Raw genomic sequence first — 23,722 nt, 5'->3', positions numbered from 1 at the left:
CCACTTTAGGGTGGAAGCCCGCTTTAAGGTCCTGGATTGGCCTAGCCAGTCTCCTGACCTTAATCCTATAGAAAATATGTGGAGGGAGCTGAAGGTTCGAGTTACCAAATGTCAGTCTTGAAACCTTAATGACTTAGAGAGGATCTGCAAAGAGGAGTGGGACAAAATCCCTCCCGAGATGTGTGCAAACCTGGTGGCCAACTACAAGAAACGTCTGAGCTCTGTGATTGCCAACAAGGGTTTTTCCACCAAGTACTAAATCATGTTTTGCGAAGGGGTCAAATATACATTTCACTCATTAAAATGCAAATCAATTTATAACTTTTTTGAAATGCGTTTTTCTGGATATTTTGTTGTTATTCTGTCTCTCACTGTTAACATAAACCGACCATTAATAATATAGACTGATAATTTGTCAGTGGGCAAAGTACAAAATCAGCAGGGGCTCAAATACTTTTTTTCCCCCCTCACTGTAAAACTGATAAGTACACAAATGGGCCAGGTCTTTAAAGTGGGGTGCCCCTTAAAAAAATAAAAATAAAAAAAAATAAGTCAGCAGCTACAAATACTGCAGCTGCTGACTTCCAATAATCGCACACTTACCTGTCCCAGGGTCCAGTGATGTGGGGGAACAAAGCCCTGCTCGGCAGCGCCGGCATTCTTACTGCGCATGCGCAAGCGGTGTTGCGTTGCGCCGCGCAGTCATCTGGGACCTGTCACGTGTCCCACATGACTGACTGCGCAGAGGAGAAGTGATGTCACGAGCCCGGGCACTGAAGGGGGCAGACTATGAGGGACCCCCCTAGCAACAGGTATTTAGAGGTGAGTTAATTTTTTTTCCAATTTAAAAAAAATATATATATATATATTTTTGGGGGAAACACCACTTTAAAGGGGAACTACACTGCATCTGAGCAGCACAAACCAAAAATGTTGTTTAATTCATTTTTAACATTCAAGGTAAACTCCCCCATCCAGCCATGTCTCCAAGCTTTATTTTGTTGAGAAATCACCTTCAAAAACACCCCCCTGCCACCCCAGGACATTTCTGGCAGACATCTCGAGTAAGGGCAGATGATTCATGTAGCATTTACTTCCTGCCCTTAGCTCAAGGGTGAAGGCAGGAGGATGTTCTTAGCTGAAAAAGCCCCTCCTCAAGACTGCTGGGATGTATGACATCATTTGCTAGGCATGGAAACCAGGAAGTAACTGAAGACATGCATTAAAAAAAAAAAAAAAAGGTTTAAAACAATATATTTTAATATTTACTAATGGTAGCAGCATAAGGATTCAAAATGGTCAAAGTTGATTGAGAGAGTGAAGTTGCACTTTAAAGAGGAAGTAAACCCTGATGAGTTTACTTCCTCTTTAATTCCCTGCAAAGGCAAAGCATAATGGACTACTATGCATCGCATAGTAGCCCATTATGTGTCACTTACCTGACACAGGAGCCAGCGAAGTCGCCTCTGTCCCCTGTAGTCCGCCGCATCCATCTTGTTGGTGGGGTCGGCGAAGCCGCGATGACGTCACTCCCACGCATGCGCACGGGAGCCGACACGCGCGGCAGCTCCATCGCTGAGAATGCCACGCTCAGTGCGCCTGCGTGCCGCTGTCTACGCCGCATGCGCCGTAGACAGCGGTGCCTGTTTTCGGGCAAATATCTCCTAAACCATATAGGTTTAGGAGATATTGCTTGGACCTACAGGTAAGCCTTAATCTATGCTTACCTGTAGGTCAAAGTGGTTTGTAAGGGTTTACAACCACTTTAATCAGCTGGAGCTGCCAGGTATCATGTGCAGACAGACAGTTTATGTCAGTTGGAACGCAGTTGGGAGGACTGTGTCTGAACAGCGGCTGCATTCACATAGACATGCCTGGTCTGCCTGTACGCTGTACTTGGCATCTCCAACCTCTTAAAGACATGACCCAATCATGGACTATGGATCTACACACCCCTGTGAATGGGCCCCAAGACTTCACAGGAGTAGTATTTTCTTCACCCAGAATTTAACTATTCAATTTTTGTAGATGGTATGGTTGGGTCTTAAAGTGGATGTAAACCCTTTACAACCACCTTTTACTACAGGCAAGCCTATAATTAGGCTTACCTGTAGCTACACTGGATATCTCCTAAACCTGCACGGTTTAGGAGATATGCCTGTATTTGCATGTGCCGAGGGCATCGAAAGTTAAGCAAACTGAAGCAATGGCATTGCTTCAGTTAGACTATGCCATTACCGGTGGCTCCCTTGCGCATTTCACGGGAGTAAGGTCATCGTGGCTCCGGCCAATGACAGCGCCAGAGCCGCCATACCCAGAAGTAACCCCTGGAAGCGATGTTGGCTGCCAGAAAGGTGAACGAAGACGGCTGCAGGGGCTTCGATCTCAAGTAAGTCATTCACAATGAGCTAGTATGAATTGCATACTAGCTCGTTGTGCCTTTGTCTTGCAGGTTTGTTATTTGGATATTTTTTTTTTTTTTTTTTTTTTAAGGGCTTATAACCACTTTAAGAGCCAACCCAAGGGTTTTTTTTATTTTTTTTTATACGAAAATGAATTTACGAATACCTATCTGAAAGCCCAAAGCAAATCAAGAGAAGTAAGAGAATGCAACATATATTAGACTCAAATTTTAAATACATAAAATGTCCTTATCCATTATAATTATATTCAAAATATCTGTTCTGTTGTGCACAATTTAGAACAAATTCACTGTCTGGAGGAACAAAAAAAAAATAAAAAAGGAATGATAGACTATTGTCCTACTATTCCATTCAGACCATGAACAGTATTTATATCTGATAGCACAAAATAGAGTACCTCCTCTGTGTTTCAGATCCCCGTAAAGAACTAAAAATGGCAGAAGTCATTTTATAACAATGTATAAAAACATCTTGATTCAGTCTCAAAGATAAGAATAGAGGTGAAGTATAAAATCCAGATTTATATGTTTCATTTCTGTACACTGAAGTTCAAGTCTGAAAGTTTCCTTTGACAAACACAGGAAGAATACTGAGTGGAAAGGTGCCAGTCACATGATATACGTCCCATCCTTGTAATATTTTATGGTGTCCATCTGTTGCGTCATGACCAAGACTTCTTGAAACCCGGTGCTAAGGCCGGACATATGTTGGAAGTAGGCCTCTTTCTCCACTTGGATAGTAAGGTTATTGACTCCAGCGTCTTTCAGCATTGCGGTTACCTAACACACAAACAGGCAAAGGTTATGGCAATAGTAAAAAATATAAAGGTTGTGCACAGCCAAAACTAAGGGGGGCAAACCCCCTAAAGTGGGCTATTGCACAACAAATATCAAAATGTACAAATTTAAAAAAAAGAATAAGCAAAAAAACAAAAACACATTCTACCCCATAAAAAACCCGCTTATAAGTCAATATGGAATACCCCAGCATAACAATGAACTACCTCTTTAACACAAATGAAAAGGTTTTCATGTTGTCTGGGGAAGACCCAGGTCTTTATATCATGAATGTTGATAAATCACATACTTTCACAGTAACCCAGTAATACACGGTATGCACAATTATTAGGCAAATGAGTATTTTGACCAAATCATACATTGTATGCATTTTGTCCAACTCCAAGCTATAATTATAAACTTAAATGCTTATTGGATTTAAGCATATCGGGTGATGTGTTTTTGTGTAATGATGGAGGGTGTGGCCTAAGGAGATCAATACCCTTTATCAAGGTGTGCATAATTATTAGGCAGCTTCTTTTCCTCTGGGAAAATGGTCTAAAAGAGATTTAAAGTGGTCGTTAACCCACATCTTTCAAATCCTCTCATCCCCTCTGTACCATATTAAGTAACCCTGTGTATTGTAAAAACAAAAAATCTGTCAAATTGTATCGATATAGGCTTGGTTTCGAGCGCTGTGCTGACTTGTCAGCTCTTTTCTCTTGGGTCACAGTTCCAGTGGGTGGGGCCGAGCCCTCCCGCTGACCTTTTTCGCTAGAACCCCCCCCCCCCAAAAAAAAAAATGTGTGTATATATATATATATATATATATATATATATATATATATATATATATATATATATATATATATTTTTTTTTTAAGGTAATTCTATCAAAAAAAAGTGTAAAAAAAGGAGGCTCGGTCCTTAAATGATTAATAATTGTACACACACTGTATATAAAAGCATGCAAAAAACAGAAAATCAAAAAAATTCTAATCTAGACATAAGTAAATAGAGTGTATGTAATGGCTAGGATAGAATTGAATGCAGGGGAGGCAGGAAGATAATTTCCCAATTCTAGACGGTAGTACTACCAAAAACCCCTGCTCCACGGAGTGACCCCTCTGCAAGTACGTCATTGAAAAGATAGGAGCACTGTGCCTAATACCCCAGAAGACTTAGGACATACCACTGTTTTATAAAGTGGGCCTGTAAAAAGTACTTTAGAAGTAAAAGAACTGGAGATCTTTGTTAGTAAGATCTTATCAGCCAGTACACCCATAAAATAAAACTATGCATGTTTATGTGCACAATGAGGAAAGAAAACATTGCATGCCAATGTGTGATCACCACCATTAGTCCATGGTGCTTTACCTGTTGGATGATCCTCTGCTCTACAACATCAGACATCACTTGTACATGTATAGTCCCTGCAATAATTGAAGCGGAGTGACGCCAAAAATGAGGATCCCGATAAGATATAAGACCATCGATCTTCGATATCTAAAAAGTGAGAGAAGTTCTTTTTTTAAATTACTATGAATGCAAAATGAAAGCAAACAGCAAAATGCTGATTTGTAGATAAGACATGTGCTGCATACAAATATGAAAATATGTTTTTAAAATACATGCAAAACTTGCATGCATTACACACGGCCAATCAGTGTAAAAGCTGCAAACATCTTGTGTAATAACCATGAATTTTCATGCAGTTTCTGTACCACCCTCTAGTGGTCAACTGTATGAAAAGTTATTTCACAGTAAGGCCCAGTGCCGAGGGCTTATGTCTGCTTCAGAACATCTTTTCCTCCTATACAAGTCTATGGGAATGCAAACACACTTAAATCCTCAGCTTTAAATTAAATCACCCCAAAAAAAAAAAAAAAAAATAATCTAAAGATTCACAATAAGCAGCAGACACAGGACACAAAAGCACCAAATACTTCTCTTTACTACCTGCATGGGTCCTGTTTTGGGTGTCCATATCATGTGGACAATTCCTATTGGTTGTCCAGATGTGGGTTTCTCTCAGGCCGCGTACACACGTGGGGACTGTTCGCTCAACTTTGTCCGTCAAACAGTTTCAGCGGACAGTCCGCTCAAAATTAGCATGGACGGACTTGCCCACACACGACGAACGAACAGTCCGCTGAAACCGTGCGCGATGACGTGAACGGCACGTACGACGGGACGAAAAATACGACGTCCTATACACTGCAATGCAAACTTCGGCGTGTAAATCCTTTCTGAGCATGCGCGGAACTTAGTTTGACGAACAAGCCTACACACGAGGGGACTGTTCGCTGAAACAAAGTTTCAGCGGACAGTTTTTCGGAATTTCCGAAAAACTTTGTTCAGCAGACTGTCCGCTGAAACTGTCCGCTGAAAGCCCACACACGAGCGGACTGTCCGCCGAAACACTGTTCAGCGCACAAAGTTGAGCGAACAGTCCCCGCGTGTGTACGCGGCCTCAGGATTCAGAAAAGTACTGATGTCAGCCAGAGGGGAGTGAGGGCTCATTCACATCATGTGCAGTGACCTGCATTCTTCTGCACCGGTCAACACAGGTCACTTCAAGAGCACATAGAAAGCAGTGTTTTTCTATGTGCCTCATTCACACCCAAACACTATGTACACGTGCATTGCACTTAAGACCCCTTTCACACTGGAGGTGTTTTTCAGGCGATACAGCTCTAAAAATAGCGTCTGCATGGCACCTGAAAAAAGCCTCAGCTGCAAACCCAGTGTGAAAGCTCGAGTGCTTTCACACTGGGGCGCTGCACTGGCATGGCATCACAAAAAGTCCTGCCAGCAGCTTCTTTGCAGCGATGAATACACCGCTCCTACCCACTGAAAACAATGGCGCATCGCTGCCATACTGCCTGCAAAGTGCGGTTGCATCAGCGTTTTGCGGGCAGATTTGACTCTTTTCGGCCAAGAGCGGGGGGTTAAAATCGCCCCGCTAACGTCTAAATAGCGCCGCTAAAACCACTTTACCGATGACGCCCGCAGAGGCACAGTGTGAAAAGGGTCTTAATACGACCCGTCTGTGATGGGGATCGGAGGTTCCAGACACATCTGTGCAATGGACTGAATGGATGAGGCCCTATGAATTTATACAGCTGTATGTCCTTAACAAATTATATTTTCCTATTGGTTCTTCCAGTGTAGGTGGGAAAAGGAAATGGGATAGGAGGTATAAAAAAAAACGTTCTTCTTTCATCCAATTTGAGATGTTTCTCAGACTAGCAAAAAACATTGGCAACTGTGTAGAGTTATTTGAAATATAAAAACTCCTTTTGAAATGAAATGGGCGATCTCAATAAGTAAGGTTGCACCAATACCGTTTTTTCCCCCCCACCGCTCCTGTTGCGAACCCAGGCTGAAGACACAATGACAAGCCTGGGCTCGCACAGGAGCGGAGAGGGAAACTGAATGCGATTCAGACAGGAATCGCACCACATTCCTGTTCAAACTGCATGCGATTCTTTTCAGTGTGTTTTGAGCCAATTCATTTTGTATGGGCTCAAATCGCACTACAAAGGTATCAGTTTCACATACAGGAGCATTTGCACGAGTACTCATGCAAATGCACAGCTATACTGTCTCATTAGGACAGCACAGGCCAGCTACAATATAGCAAGCCAGTATCTCTCAAATTCCCCTCCATCCCAAGTTCCCAGAGCTCTATCCAGTCTCACCTTCTCCAGGGCAATGTTTATCCCCTTCTCTATTTCTGGAGGGATTCGAAGGAGGATCACCTGGCAGGCATCTTTTAGCAGAGGAAGGACACTTCCGAATATCAGAATAGCAATGAAGAGAGAGCAGAGAGGATCAGCGATGAGCCAGCCAAACTGCCGAATCAGAATGGTGGAGACTATCACACCTACACTGCCTAGAGTGTCAGCCAGTACATGGAGGAACACACCTGGGTGGCAAAACAAGAGGTTAGAATAGATACTCAATTATAAGCTGTAAACAATGACACTTATATTGGATTTCCAAGTTGGCATCAGTAATTTTGCATGCACAGTATGTATACTTTTCATTGAAATGTCTCCTTCCACCCCTTGCTGTGCATAGAATTTTTACAGTGTCATCTGTACTCTCTGACCCAGAGACATCAAAGACTGATCTTACAGATGTGCAGTACAGCATTCAGACTTGAAGCGGTCTGTGTTGCACAGCACTATCTGTGAACATGGACCAGGTTATACATCTGTGGTGTACTCTGCAGGGAGCTCCAGGACTACACTGTGCAGTCAGGCAGAGGCAAGAGGCTGAACTGATTTACAAAATCATTAGCAGGTAAAACAGTTCACATATATGTACATCTAAAAAAAATGTGAATATCTTCAATATGTTCATTTGTTGCAGTAATTAAATTCAAAAAGTGAAACTCATATTATATAGATTGATTACACACAGAGTGATATATTTCAAGCATTTCATTTTTTTTAATGATTATGGCTTACAGCTATTGAAAACCCAAAATTCAGTATCTCAGAAAATGTGAATATTGTAGACCCTTGATGTCACACTCTAATCAGCTAATTAACCTACAAACACTTGTAAAGGTTTCCTGAGCCTTTAAAAGGAGAATAAGTCACAAAAGGTCATTGCTAAAGAAGCTGGCTGTTCACGGAGTTCTGTATCCAAGCATATTAATGGGAAGTTGAGAAGGAAAAAGTGTGGTAGAAAAAGGTGCACAAGCAACAGGGATAACCGCAGCATAGAGAGGATTGTGAAGCAAAGGCCATTCAAGAATTTGGGGGAGATTCACAAGGAGTTGACTATGGCTGGTCCATAGTGCTTCAAGAGCCACCACATGGTCTACAACTGTTGCATTTCTTATGTCAAGCCATTCCTGAACCAGGAACAACGTCAGAAGCGTCTTACCTGGACTAAGGAAAGAAAGAACTGGACTATTGCTCAGTGGTCCAAAGTTCTTTTAAACGAAAGTAAATTTTGCATTTCATTTGGAAATCAAGGTCCCAGAGTCTGCGTCTGGAGAGGAACAGAATCCAAGTCACATGAGGTCCAGTGTGAAGTTTCCACAGTCAGTGATGATTTGGGGAGCCATGTCACCTGCTGGTGTTGGTCCAAAGTCAGCACAGCCCTCTACCAGGAAATTCTAGAGAGCTGAGAGCTTACCTTTGCTGACCAACTTTATGCGGATGTTGATTTCATTTTCCAGCAGGACTAGGCACCTGCCTACACTGTCAAAAGGTACCAATACCTGGTTTAATGATCATGGTATCACTGTGCTTGATTGGCCAGCAAACTCGCCTGACCTAAACCCCATAGAGAATCTGTGGGGTACAGTCAAGAGGAAGATGAGAGAGATACCAGACCCAACATCGCAGACTAGCTGAAGGCTACCATCAAAAAAAAAACTGAGCTTCCATAACCCCTCAGCAGTGCCACAGGCTGATTACTGCATCAATGTGGCGTGGCATGGAGGCAATTCATGCAACAGGAGCCCCAAACAAGTATTGAGTGCACACTATACTGTACATGGACATACTTTTCAGTAAGCCAACATTTCTGTATTAAACTCCTTCTTTTATTGGTCTTATGTAATATTCTAGTTTTCTGAGATACTGAATTTGGGGTTTTCACTAGCTGTAAGCCAAAATCATCAAAGTAAAAAACAAATGCTTGAAACATACCACTCTGTGTATAATGAATCTATACAATATAGGAGTTTCAATTTCTGAATTGAATTACTGAAATAAACTTTTTGACGATATTCTAATTTTTTGAGATGCACCTGTATTTTAAATTGGTATTAAACCCAAAAGCAAACATTACATTGAAGTTTACCAACTCTGACTGCATTAGTTTTATTTTGGCAACCTTTTTTTTTATTTTAACATGGTGATATGGCGAGCCTATGGTTTTTCAAAAGAACAGGCTGTCCTACACATGTAGTGGTTACATGGTTGAGACAAACCATTTACAACTGAAAGGGTGCTTAAAACGGGCAGCTTTTATTTTGTTATGCAAAACCTTTATACAAAAAAAAAGGGGGGGGGGAACTGTTTTAATTGCATATAAAATGTGAGCTGTAGGTTGGCTTAAACCTGTTATTGTTTCTAAATCTACTAGTAAATCTAACACTCACCCAAAAAGAAAATGAATGCAGCCACCACATCTAACGATTGGTAAGCTGCAATGCGTTACATTTATGGTTTAACGTACTGATGCGAGTACCAATACTTACGGTCAAGTACTCCCCGATACCGAAGTACCGAAACCTTTGCGGTGCAATATGAAACCCATAGAAAATGAATGGGCTCCAATTACACTGCAAGGAATCACAAGCTATTAGAACAGGAATGCGATTCCTGTCCGAACCACATGCGGTTTCCCCCACCGCTCGTGTAAACCCAGTAAAGAAAGACAGGAAAGCACCAACTCAGTGCAGCAATGGGTAAACAGTTTATTTAAAAAAATGTTATAACAACTAACATGCCAAAAGTACATATCTGTAATATGTCAAATCCAAATCTGCACGGTCATAGTGGGACCTGCCGATGATGGAAAACCATAGCCGCTTGCGGTGCTCACAAGGCTGGGAGGAGATGTACAGGCGGTCTGGCCCCCAAGCTGACATCACTTCCACCCTATTGCCATGTGTGCGCTCCTAGCTGGTTTACAGGGGTCCCGGAACCTCCAGCCCTGTGAGCACCGCAAGTACCCGTAGTTTTCCATCATTGGCGGACACTGACTGTGCAGATTTGGATTTGGCATATTACAGACAAGTACTTTTCATGGAAGTTGTGATAGGATTTTTAATAAACTTTTTGCCCATTGCTGCACTTAGATGGCACTTTCCTGTCTTTCCATACTGGGTTCACACTGGGGCAGTGCGGCAAAGCGCACACGATTCAGAAAGAATTCGCACGGCATTCATGTTAAAATCACATGCAATTCTTTGCAGTGCAATTTGAGTCCATTAATTTTGTATGGGTCAAATGGCACCGTCAAGGTATTGGTTTCAGGTATTGGCGAGTACTCATGCAAATACTGGGTATCGGTACCGATATAAGTGCAACCCTAATCTAATCTCCTTTTTTAAAGTTTACGAAAACATCCAGATCTTAAGAATTGTCTGAGACAATGAACTTGGCTCAAGTATTCAGGAACACTTTATATGCAAAAATTACATTGGTGTCCTACAATAACTTGAAAGTGCTCAGTGCTTCCTTGGCCATATACCTACCACGCATATTGGCATTCATGCCTCCACCAGATCCGTGAGAATGTCCATGATTGTGAGTATGTCCATGATCATTATGTGAATGCCCGTGGCCATGCCCATGACTGTGCCCGTGGCCATGGTGAGAGTGGGCGTGTGAATCATGAGAGGAACATCCACCTTTTGATCCCCCATGGGAGTGGGCATGGCTAAAGGCACAGATACCAACAAGGTTGACCAGCAGACCCCCAACCGAAACTGGCTACAAAACAAGAAAAAGGAATAGTGAAAATAATAGGAAGACACGGGACAATTTATGAAAACGATATAAAATATTAAATGCGACTGTCTTTCTACTCTTAATAAGCAGAGTATTTTATTTATTTTATACCAAGTTGCATATACATGAGTTTGCAGTAAGTTCACATCCATTCCAGTGGGAACATTTTTAGCAGCTGTACTAAATTTGTTTATGCACGTTGAAAGTACCGCAGTGGTGTAAGCTAGACTCACTGAAATATAATCATTTTTCTGAGTGTTTGTACTGTATTTAAAAATGCATCAACTGCAAATGGTGTAAGCAAGCCCTTAGACAGCAATTACAGATTTAGGAAGGACAGACCATTCTCTCCATGGCCACCTACATCAAGCTCTGCTTATGATGATCAGGATGGGAGAGTTTCTCAAATGCCAGTAATGGAGCATACCTTACTACCACAACTGCTTATTATCACACAGATTTTAAAGGAAAAATTTGTATCTCACCGCCCACCCCACCCACACACATTGGCAGACAGTGGAGGCTGGTGCTCAAATTATTTTTTTTGAGGGGGGGGGGGGCGCAAAAACTAAAAAACAAAAAAACACATCCAAACACAGCCAGTGTGCCCCATCAAATGCTGCCAGTGTGCCGCTACTGTGCCCCAGCAAATGCCACCAGTGTTCATCGCCTGGAACTTACCTGTCTCGCAGTGGGTCAGCAGCGATGTCCTGCATGCTCCTCGAGGTCTTCTTCCGTTCTCTCTATAAGGCGTCCAGTCAAAGCGCCAGACGTTTCAGTCAATCAGGTAACAGACCCAAGCACCTGACTGGCTGAGAGGCTGTTCAGTGTTAGCAAAACAAATTCCTTCACTTTGCTAACACACAGCTGAGTGAACAGCAAATGCACAGCATTGCGCCCACTGTTCACCTTTTTGGGTGCGTATGAGAGCCTATGGATCTAATCGGGTTCTTCCAAAAAAACACGCCCACCGCTGTAATTCAGGTGCTCGGCACCCGAAAAAGGGGCCGAACAGCTGAATAGGGGGTGTCAGCGGCGACCATTGATAGATTCATGCAATGCATGAATCTAGCTATGGTGATAGATCGGTGCCAGGAGAGAGGGGGCGGCGCTGCTGCACCCTTTATGGACGCACCTCCACTGTCGGCAGAGTTAGAAAGATGTCAGTACTGGAGAGGTCAATGCTTTGGTGACAACTCTAAAGCTGAGCGGATGTCTCACCACTTATTTTTGGTGAGACGCACAAATCTATTATGGTTTATGTTTTTAAGTAATACTTACTGTTAACATATCTGTATTGATGTCTGGAGGATCAAAGATTCTTGCTACAGCCTCAATAAACACAAAGAATGATATCACCATCAGAAACAGCCCGTTAATGAATCCTGACAGTATTTCCACGCGGCCAAACCTAAAATGATATATGCCAAAAATGACATCACTGATTTTCCTCGGCGTTCTCCTATATCACTGTGCATAGACACAATATTCACCGAGCTTATGAGTAGCCATCTCAACAGAAAGGGGTCAATTCATAAAGCTTTACCGCACGGGATAAGGGTATCATATTACTTATTTGCATAAATTATTGGATGCGGTAAATGAAGTCCAAAAAAAAAAAAAAAACACGATTATGCGGTATTTACAGAAAAAAAATGTGCAGGGAAACATCGGCTGAAAAGCTCTGGCATGACAAACAGATCAGGGAGTAAAAAAAACAAGCGATAATTACCCCCAAGGTTTTGCTGGCGATATCACGACGGGGGGACCTCCAGGCTGATTTTTGACAAATAGCTGGTTGCTATGAAGCAGGCCGCCGCGTCCTTAACAGATGACTCATCAGCTGTCAGCAATTAAAAAGTATGCAAAAAGAAAGGGAAGGAGAGAACAGAATCCCCCCATGGTATGGAATTTAAGGGGAACCCCACCCCAAAAGTTAAACAAAAAATGGTGTGGCACCCTCCCCCTCCTGAACCATACCAGGCCACATGTTCTCAACATTCTCTGCCCTGCCCACCCCAAAGCACCTTGTCCCCATGTTGATGGGCAGTGGTTGTATTGTGGGGGTCCGTGGGCAGGGGCTAATCAGAATCTGAAAGCCTCCTTTAAGAAGGGGGCGCCCCCCCCCCCATGTGAATGAGTATCAGGTACAAAGTACTACTACCTATTCACCTAAAAAGTGTCAAAGTAATAAAAACACAGGCAGTTTTTGACAATTCCTTTATTAAAAAAATAAATAAAATGGTGTCCCCTAATGTAAATCCACCGTCAATCACGCCACCTCCTGAGAAAGGGGGGAAAAAAATAAACGCTCCCGTCAATGAAGGCTGGCTGCCTACTGTAGGCTCTGCCGTCTGAAATTTCTTATATAGCCAAGGGGTAGGGCTACCTGGCTGAAACCTGGTGGTTCCACCCGGGAACCACCAGGTGATGTAGCCAGATATAAGAAATGTCAGACCGAGGAGCCTGCAGTCAGCAGCCAGCCTTCATTGATGGCGGGAGCATCTGTTTTTATTTTCTGGGTCCAGCGGGTGGGGTGATCGATAATGGATTTACATGGGGGGGAAACTACACCATTTTTTAAATAAATGAATTGTCAAAAACTGTGTGTATTTTGTGACCCTTTAGGTACATAGCACCCCTACCCATTCACATTAAATGGTTAGCCCCTGCCCTGGGAACAAGGTGGTTGGGGGGGGGCGCACCTACCCCAAAGCACCCACCAGGCCTCCCCATGTTGCAGGCATGTGGCCTGGTATGCCCCAATAAGAGTGGTATTGAGTCTAGGGGGGACCCCACGCTGTTTTTTTTGTTGTGGGGTTCCCCTTAAAATCCATACCACACCTGAGGGGGGGGGGCACACCCCCATGCAGTTTTTTTTTGGATACTTTTTAATTGTCAGTATATTTTTTTTTTTTTACAATCAGCTGTTAGCAGGGAAGCCAATCAAATCGCCTGATGAAGGAACACGCATGCTCCAAACGCGCGCACCTCCCCACTCTCTCACCATCTGGAAGAGACGCGTCCAGCCGCCCCTGAGCCGAATCTGAGAACTAGGAAGCGTTGGGAGCCAACAGCGCAGCTGGGAACATCGGCTGCCTCTCCACCTGTGAGCCGACCGCCTTACCCTAGGAGTGGATGAACTTCCTATACCATTTCACATGCATTGTAATCTCTACAATCTTGTGAGTTTAAACTCATCTGTCCTATATTAAAATGTTTTTATCACACTGCACTTAGATGGCGCTACTCTCCTTTGTTTTTTACTGTCTACAGAGCCCCTTCTAGCTTGTTATAAGTCAGCAGCCATCCAGAGTCAGCCCATCTGTGACCATCTACACACCTCTTGCTGCATTTGAACTCTCATGCATGGACTCCCCACTATAGAGAGTAGATTAATCGTCCATTTCTCTCCATTTGAGCTGACAGAGTGCATATGAACATATGTATACAATATTTCTGTCACTGTGCACTGCCAATCATAAGTGGCCAAGGTACTCTCTGCCTTACAGCCACACGTATACATGGAGAGCATATATATGTGGCTTTGGGCTGGGAAATGCCTTGGCTATCCACTATTGGCAGCGTGTAGGGACAGCTTCCTGAACGGGTCACTCAGGTAGGTTCAGAGTAGAATCTGAACATGCCTGAGCTCATCCCTGCTCTTCACTACGATCTCCCCGCCTGTAAGCATGTGCTGTGTGAAGCAGAAAGCCAAGATTGGTACTGGCCCTCGCTCGCTTACTGTGAGCACTCTTGTACAGGGGATTACAAAAGTCCAGCATCAAAAGTGGTTCAGGAACTTATGCTATATAATTTTTTATAATTACAATACAGTATTCAACTCATATACCCTGAGCATCGATGATTAAACTTTTTTCTCTAATAATAGTACGTTTTCAAACATAGTTGGTGGTATTTGTAATTGTTTTTAGATGTATTGTCTGTCTGGCACCTAGGATTTGCCAAGGCTTTCCATATATGAACTTGCTTACCCATAGGAGAAGATCCGAGTTGCCTTCCACCGAGTCATTAATGCAGCAATAAGCCCCATGACCAGAGCAGAGCAGTCAAACAACATGTGGAATCCATCAGAAAGCAGTCCTAGACTATTCGTCCACACTCCATAGAACAGCTCCACAAACGTGAATGTCTGAAAAGAAATGCAGAGATTTAGTGCAAAATGAAAGAACATGCCACTCGGGTAGGTAATCCAATTTTACATACTGTATGGTGGGATGGAGACTCATTATCATGCTGCTTAAAACACAAATTCAATTAGAAAAAAAAATACAAAAAATAAAAAATGTTGAATATTGACCCCGGTTCCTTTGTGAAAAGGATAGTTAATAAAATACAGTAATAACACTATGCTATAATCACCCATGACTTTATGGCTCACAAGAACTGTAATGTGAACCTAACCTGGCATGGCTTAAAATGTTTACAAGGAAATAATGGTGCTCAGAAGCAGCAATTTCAGGTGAATAAGAGTACTTGTGCTAGTCTTCAAATCAATCCTTGAATCCCTGTACAGACTGCAGGATCTTACAGTAAGTCTATGATATACAACTTGGCCTAAGACAGCAATAAACCCAAGGTGCTAAGCCCTACCTTGGTCATTCAAAGGCCAGTTGGCAGAGCTTCAGTAGGTAGTAAGAAGAGGCATTGGCATTTGACAGTTGAACAATGAAGAATGCTTAGCACTATGAGAAAGCATGATTTAGCACCCATTTTTGCTGCATGGTAATGTGAGATGCATCAAGTTATAAGTCCACCTTCTGGACCACGTTACACGTTATCTACTTGTACATGATATGTTTCAGCAGATGCAGCCTCTCCCCCTCTCCCTAGTGACAGCAAGCAGGCACCTTCTGACAGTCACTGTTTGAAAATAACGTGGCTGTGTGGGGGTCTGTTCACCCAGACCGCGTGGGGTTCTGTTCACCCCGACCACGTCATTCATCCTCTTTGAATGAGAAACTACAAGTACTGTCAACCTTTGCAGCGGTCGGCTTGTAGTTTGAACTACCATGGCGCCGTTGAGACACAGAAGTGCTTTTAAAGGTTAGGGGAAAAAAGCCAAATGCCTGTAAAAAAGAGTGTTTTTTTTTTGAAGCCCATTGTGCATCAACGCTAACAGATAACAGACCTATGATATTGCTACAGCTTATAAAGGATACCCAAGTAGAAGGCTATCCAAGCTAGAATCCACATCTATAAAGTACTTATCTGTGCCTCTGGGTCAGGGGTAGGCAACCTTTTGAGCACAGAGTGCTGATTTTATAACAAAAAAAAAAAAAAATGTCAACTTCACACTCTCACTCATGAGAAGGATTTTTTTTTTACAAACTAAACGACTTTAGTGAGAAATTAACATCCTGCAACTCCACACCTCAGATCACTGTCCCCCCCTGCAAATCTATTTCACCACTGTAACCCCCCTGCTCATCTGTCCCACCACTGTAACCCCCCTGCTCATCTGTCCCACCACTGTAGCCACCCTGCTCATCTGTCCCACCACTGTAGCCACCCTGCTCATCTGTCCCACCACCGTGCCACCCTGCTCACCTGTCCCACCACCGTGCCACCCTGCTCATCTGTCCCACCACCGTGCCACCCTGCTCATCTGTCCCACCACCGTGCCACCCTGCTCATCTGTCCCACCACCGTGCCACCCTGCTCATCTGTCCCACCACCGTGCCACCCTGCTCTTCTGACCCACCACCGTGCCACCCTGCTCTTCTGACCCACCACCGTGCCACCCTGCTCTTCTGACCCACCACCGTGCCACCCTGCTCTTCTGACCCACCACTGTAAACCCCTGCTCATCTGCCCCATCAATGTTCCCCCTCTCATCTGACCCAAAACTGTACCTCCCTGCACATCTGCTCCACCGCCATACCACCATGCTCTTCTGTCTCACCGCTGAACCATCTTCTCATCTGTCCTAACACCAAACTTATCTGCTCATCTGCCCCATCACTGTAACCCCCTTTCTTATCTGCCCTGCCACTGTACATCTGTCTCACCACTGTACCCCCTGCTCTTCTGTCCCACCACTGTAACCGCCTGCTTATGTATTCCACCAATGTACCGCCTTTCTCCTCTGCACATCTGCCCCACCTCTGTCCCCCCCCCCGCTCCACCACTGTAACTTCCTGTTCATCTGTCCCACCAACATACCTCTCCTCTGCCCCAACACTGAACCCCAACCGCTCATTCTTTCCCACCACTGTAATCCCCTTCTCATCTGGCCCAACACTGAACCCCCCTGCTCATCTGTCCCACCACTGTGACCCCCAGTTCATCTGCCCCATCGCTATAGCCCCTGCTTTTTTGTCCCACCGCTGATCCCTCTTCTCATCCCTTCCACCACTGTACCTCCTGCACATCTGCTCCACCACTGTACCCCCTTGTTCTTCTGTCCCATCACTGTAACCCCCCCGCTCATCTGCCCCCTCACTGTACCTCCCTCCACATCTGCTCCACTTTTCCCCATGCTCTTCTGTCTCACTACTGAATCACCTTCTCATCTGTCCCAACACTGAACTCATCTGCCCCACCACTGTAACCAGCTTTCTCATCTGCCCCACCAATGTACCTCCTGCACATCTGTCTCACCTCTGTTCCCCTTGCTCTCCTGCACCCCCACTGTAACCCCCTGCTCATCTGTCCCACCCCTATACCTCCTTTCACATCTGCCTCACTGCTCTCACCCCCTGCTTTTTAGTCCCACCAGTGAACCCCCTGCTCATCTGGCCCAATACTAAAACTCCCTGCTCATCTTCCCCAACACTGAACCCCCCTGCTCTTCTGTCCCACTGCTGAAGCCCCTTCTCATATCTTCCACCACTTTACCTCCCTGCACATGTGTCCCACTGCTATACCCTCCTGCTCATCTGTCCTACCTCTGAACCCCTTCGGCTCATTTTCTCCACCGCTGTAGCCTCCTGCTCATCTGCTCCACCGCTGTACCCTCTTCTAATCTATGATATGCGTGATATGCAGAATGGTGAAAGGAAGCAGAGAGGTGTACCTGACCTGGCACAGTCATACTGCTGATCCAACTCTCGCATCCAGCCCACGTGCTTGTATGTGATGTTGCATACAAGCATTTGGAATGGATGCGCAATGATGAGCTCAGGTCAGGGGTATTTTCTGCAGTGGGTCTGTGGGCAGGATCATAATTTGGGCCCCTGCAGCTGAATAAAAGTTCAGCGCTCTGTGCCATAGGAAAAGTTGGGTGTGATTTTCAATGCGCTGAATACTGGCTGTGTAGAGTATAGTATAGGTATAGTAGTGACGCAAAGATTCAGGAATAATTTCAACAAAGTTCCCAGAAGCTCAACAGTAATTCCACAAACTGTCACCAGATTGGGGTTTTCACAGTGAAATCTCTTCTTTCTGAGATTGGTAGTGGCAACCAAGCGAGTCATCATCCTTCAGATGGTGGGCAGGGCTAGCAGGACCGCGATTTGCTTTAGCAGTGGTCAATGACAGTCAGGGCCTGCCCCCCTAGCAGAACTGCACCCAATCTCTTCACCATCACAAAAACTGACAAAACGCAGCTGCAGCAAAGAACCAAACAATGTTTCCCATCCTTTACAATGTGTGGGGGGCACAGTGCCTTCCCCTCAGTGCAGGAGCGGTGTGGGGAATTCTGAAATTGGAATGCATTAGTGTCTCACTGACACTTCCCTGCACTGCTCTGCTGATGGGGAGGGAGTCGAGTGCCGGCAAAAGAGGCTTTGAGTGCCGTGCCGGCAAAAGAGGCTTTGATTGTCGGGGGTTGCCTACCCCTGCTCTGGGTCATCAAAAGCTTCTTTATAAGCAACAGTAGCAATGTCTTCTTTTTATTCAGGTGATTTTTATTGAAACAAAAAATACATACTTTGCTTTTTTTGTTAGATAAATCGTACAAAGAAGAAAATTACAGTACATACATCACATTACAACTTTGCAGGAAAAAAAACAAAAAACACAGCACATCCCCGCTGATAGGACAGAGCTCTGTATTGTTTACATTGAGAGAGCTCTGTCCTGCCTTCCACCACGCCGATCAGTGGGTGATGACCAATGACAGTACAGATGGTATGGTGGGCGTGCCTAGAAGTTCTGGATTATGTATTAGATAGTGATCCAGCACAGGAAAGCTGCTCTGCTGCAGCACTCCTAGGCGAGGCAGTCAGCAAGCAGATAGAAAGTAACCTAGTAATAGGACAGTAAAGCCGGACTAGCTCTACATTGTCAGGTTAGATACCAAGAATCCCTATTTTTAGATGTATGAGTAAAGTCAATACAAAAATGGAATTGATTGAAATAGATTACCAATATCTAAGCTTTGAGCAACTTCAGATCATGTGGAAGAAAGTCTCCATATCCACACTGCATCTAGTACAGGGCAAGGGATTGCACCCAATTAAAAGGGGGCTGTGAATGTTATTAGAAAAGGAAAAAAAAAGAAAAAGAAAAAAAAAAAAACAACATGTTATACTTGCCTCCTCTTCGTGCGGGTTTTGCACAGAGTAGCCCTGAGCCTCTCTTCTGGGGTCTCCCAGCGGCGCTCCTGGCTCCTCCCCACATCGAGTGCACTCCCGAGTCCTGCTGCTGTGTCCATTGACACAGGCAGCAGGACTCAGCCCCGCCCCCCATATAACTAGATTTGCTCTTCCATGTCGATGGAATGATCGGGTTCAGGTAAGTAAAAGGGGGGCTCTGGGGGCTGCTGCACTACAGAAGGTTTCTCACCTTAATGCATAGTATGCATTAAGGTGAAAAACCTTGAGGGTTTACAACCCCTTTAAATCTTTTTCTGCGGGGTATGGTAGACCATATAGACAAACAGTTCAAGGAGTTTTCTTAATGCAGACAAGGAGTTGTGAGGTTTGGATCCAAGGGTCGCAGACCATTTCTCAGATTTTGGGGTGCCTACATCTTTATGCCATTTCGCTTCACTGTTTGCTCTTGCAGTGCTATGACTTGTGGCGAGAAGAGCATTATAGATTTTTGCAAAGAGACCTCTTCTATACCACCCATCTGCACTATCATAATGATCAAAGAGGATGGAGAGCAGGATAGAGGTGTGCTGTACATTTTGCCCTGTATAGCATGCCTCAGCTGCAAGTACTGAAAGAAAAAAAATGCTGGGAAGAATATTATTTTTGCAAGATCCTTGATGTTTTAATATAGGACCCCAATGTCTTTAGCACAGCTCAGCAGGTTAAATATGGTCAGACTTACTGGTAGCAACAAATTATCACTACACTAGCCCATTAAAAAATCACATGAGAAGGGGAAGGAAAACTCTTTGAGAGGTCAGAAGCAACTGGTAGATTACCATGTAGACTACAAAACACTTTTTAAATGCAGCTAGCGTCTGGCGCAAGCAAACCAGTACACCTACCAGGTTTAGACATAGAAAGTAGAAGATCTGCCTGGAGTCGTATTCTTCAAGTATTTGTTTGAGTGAATCCTTAATGAACCTGGGCATAGATGGAGAAGTGCTGTGCAGGGCATCGCCCATAAAGGTGTACAGAGGTGTCCCTTCAGGAGAATAACCAACAAGGGTGCCCTTCTGGCCCTTCCTGGATGCCGAAGATAGGATGTTTGCAGCTGTTAAAATAAACAGACACACAAATAAACTGTAAAAAACGGACATACATACATAAACACACACACACACACACAGGCAAGCCCCAAGTTACAAACAAAATTCCAGCTCCCCTATGTACCAATATAGCATAATGTACTTTTTTTGCCAAAATAAAACAGCTTTCCGTTTATTATACACACACACACGCTTACCTCACTGTCTTTATCCGGTTCCCGACCGACTCCTGTAAATATACGTCGGCAAAATGGCACAGCTGGGCAAAGTAACGTACATGTACGTTACTGGTCACGGGTCCCGCGGACTTGATCGCGGCGGGGATACCCGTGATTTTGTCACAGAGCTCAAGAACGGGGAGATGCCGATGTAAACAGCATCTCCCCGTTCTGCCTAATGACAGCACACTGATAGTCTGCTCTCTGTCATCGGGAGCAGCGATCAGTGTGGTGTCACACACAGCCACTCCCCCCATACAGTTAGAAACACGCCCCTAGGAACACTTAACCCCGACACTGCCAGTGACATTTTTACAGTAATCAATGCAATTTTATAGCATTGATCGCTGTATTAATGCCAATGGTCCCAAATATGTGTCAAAATTGTCCGATGTGTCCGCAATAATGTCGCAGTCACAAAAAAAAAAAAAAAATAAAAAAAAAAAAAAAAAAAAAAAATAGCTGATCACCGCCATTACTAGTAAAAAAAAAAAAAAAAAAAAAAAAAGATAATTAATAAAAATGGCATAAAACGATCCCCTATTTTGCGCAAACCAATCAAGCGCTTATTTTGCGATTTTTTACCAAAAATATGTAGAATAATACATATTGGCCTAATCTGAGGGAAAAAAATGTTTTTTTATATCTTTTTGGGGATATTTATTATAGCAAAAAGTAAAAAAAGAATGCGTTTTTTTCAAAATTGTCAGTCTTTTTGTTTATAGCGCAAAAAATAAAAAACGGCAGAGGTGATCAAATACCACCAAAAGAAAGCTCTATTTGTGGGGGAAAAAAAAAAAAGGACGCGATGTCGCATGACCGCGCAATTGTCAGTTAAAGCGACGCAGTGCCGAATCGCAAAAAATGCTCTGGTCAGGAAGGGGGTAAATCCTTCCGGGGCTGAAGTGGTTATAGACGTTTCAAAAATAACTTCTGCCTTACGTCCAGGACAGACACTACCTTTGCCAAAATAAAACAGCTTTTAGGTCAGGATACAGGAAGGAGTTGACCAGCTGCTCATGAGCACACACCCTGCATCATCTACCCTCAGGTGGTCAACTCCTTCATGTGTCCTGACCTAAAAGCGGTTTTATTTTGGCAAAGGTAGTGCATTAATGCTATATTGGTACATAGGGGAGGGTGTGAACCTAACAATGAGCCATAGCAGAAAGTTAACACTCTTCATTCGCTACATAGCATAAAACATGATAAATACTAACATATTTTGGCTATTACAGCCTACCTCATAGCATGATGACTAGTGAATAGTTAGCCATGTACTGCCAACTTGAATCCCTTCCCACCATAATCTTCTGGGTTATACCCTCTCCTTGGTGATAAAGCCCTATTTCATAGAGCCCATTGTCTGCACACACTGCGCTGATGATGGCCAATGAGCCCACAACAGCTATATGAAGTCTGCAATGAATGGCTCTATAATATTAGGCTATATCTATGCTATATACAAGTCATTCTGGATGTCTAGGAATGATTTGCATGTCCCCATCCACTATTCTGAATGAAGGAATAAACCTCGTATTTTTGGGTTATGTAATGGATGAGACATGTAAATACCTACTGTTCTAGGAGCGTGTTACTGTTCTGATAAAATTTAACAAAATTCAGAGGAAACCAGCCAATCTCACCATCTAGAAACAATACTTACACAATAAGAAGAAGATAGAGCTGACCACCACCCCTCCAGAGAGCACATGCTCGGTGCTAGGCTGGTGTGCTGGCTTATTCATGGCCCGCAGCTGGTCTGTGATAGGATGAGTCCAGAAATTTCCCAGCAGCAGAGCACTGATTACGATCAGGAAATATCCATAGCGTGCACACTTTGTCACTTCCATCTTAACTGAGCAAACAGACTCCACATAGAAATCCAGAATAATGACGGAGAATATAACGGTGATAAAAGGCATTATGAGTGAGGACCAAGATTCCACTTTACTCTGAAATAGACACACATTAAATAAAGGTTAGTGGGAGCAGGGATAGGCATTTTGTATTGGAAAAATTACTAATGCAGCTATTAATATGAAGACAATTAAGATATATTAATGCAATAATGCCCCATACACACGATCGGACATTCTGACAACAAAATCCATGGATTTTTTTCTGACGGATGTTGGCTCAAACTTGTCTTGCATTCACACGGTCACACAGTTGGTCGGAAATTGCAAACGTCAAGAACGCGGTGACGTACAACACTTATGACGAGTCGAGAAAAATAAAGTTCTTCAACTCTTCTGCTTAATTCTGAGCATGCATGGAACTTTGTGTGTCGGAATTGTGTACACACAATCGCAATTCGAAAATTTGGGATCCAGATATCAAATTTTGTGTGACGGAAATTCTGATGGAAAATGTCCATTGGAGCCCACACGGTCGGAATTTCCGACAAAAAGCTCCCAAACATTTTCCATAGGAAAATCCGACCGTGTGCACAGGGCATTAGAATATTTCATCAATGTCAGTTGGTTGTGTTTTACCATCACAACCTCCTTGTGAAACATTGCAATAAACTTAATGCCTACTACACACTATTAATCAGTTTCTGTTTTGTTCAACCCAGTGGGCTGAATGGCTCGGGAGGAGATCCTGTACTAATAATCCAATGTTAGTACATCAATCTTCCCACTGAGCTATTGTGTTCTGCCGGGAACACACAGTCAGTGCTCTCAGTCATTGGCGTAGAGCGTTGATCTGCAGACCTTTTTCGGTCATGCCCCAATGCAATAAAAGCACTCCTCTCTATAAAAAGGATCTACTTATATCAGGGGTAGGCAACCTCGGCACTCCAGCTGTGGTGTAACTACAAATCCCATCATGGCTTTGCCTCTAGGAGTCATGGCTGTGATTGTCAGGGTCTTGCAATCTCATGGGACTTGTAGTTTTTACCACAACTGGAGGGCGGAGGTTGCCTACCTTTGTACTATATCATACTCCTATGGCATAAAGTCTGAAGCAGAACTCTGGGCAAAAATGTCTTTACATGTCCTTGTTGGTGATTTCCTACCTTCACTGAATGTCATTCATCTTCTGGCCCACTCAGTAGTTTCTCTGAAATAGCCTATTTTCAAATCAAATCATTAATTCTCTTTGGTTTCCTGTTTGCTGCCATGCATCCTATTCCCCCAGCCACTGGTCTTGGCACATCCCTTCTGTAGTGCCTTTTTCAGATAGCAGTGATGTAATGCAG

At 43.7% G+C, this 23,722-nt stretch overlaps 1 protein-coding gene across 1 annotated transcript in view; it reads right to left on the bottom strand.

Moving 5' to 3' along the window:
- Positions 1-1,242: 1,242 nt before the first annotated feature.
- The window catches only part of SLC30A5 (solute carrier family 30 member 5), a gene marked incomplete in the record, with an annotated part of 53,708 nt that continues 31,228 nt past the window's right edge, over positions 1,243-23,722 (bottom strand). The window contains 8 exon segments of the mRNA XM_077462668.1: positions 1,243-3,202; positions 4,577-4,705; positions 6,904-7,130; positions 10,431-10,668; positions 11,968-12,097; positions 14,682-14,839; positions 20,093-20,301; positions 22,181-22,469. Of these exon segments, the coding sequence (XP_077318794.1) occupies positions 3,032-3,202; positions 4,577-4,705; positions 6,904-7,130; positions 10,431-10,668; positions 11,968-12,097; positions 14,682-14,839; positions 20,093-20,301; positions 22,181-22,469 (1,551 nt within the window).

Source organism: Lithobates pipiens, unplaced genomic scaffold (assembly GCF_037356315.1).
Source record: "Lithobates pipiens isolate NorthernLeopardFrog02 unplaced genomic scaffold, aLitPip1_a1.2 Scaffold_3, whole genome shotgun sequence".
In the NCBI taxonomy this organism is placed as follows: Eukaryota; Metazoa; Chordata; class Amphibia; order Anura; family Ranidae; genus Lithobates; species Lithobates pipiens.
This window is presented reverse-complemented; position numbering and strand designations above follow the sequence as displayed.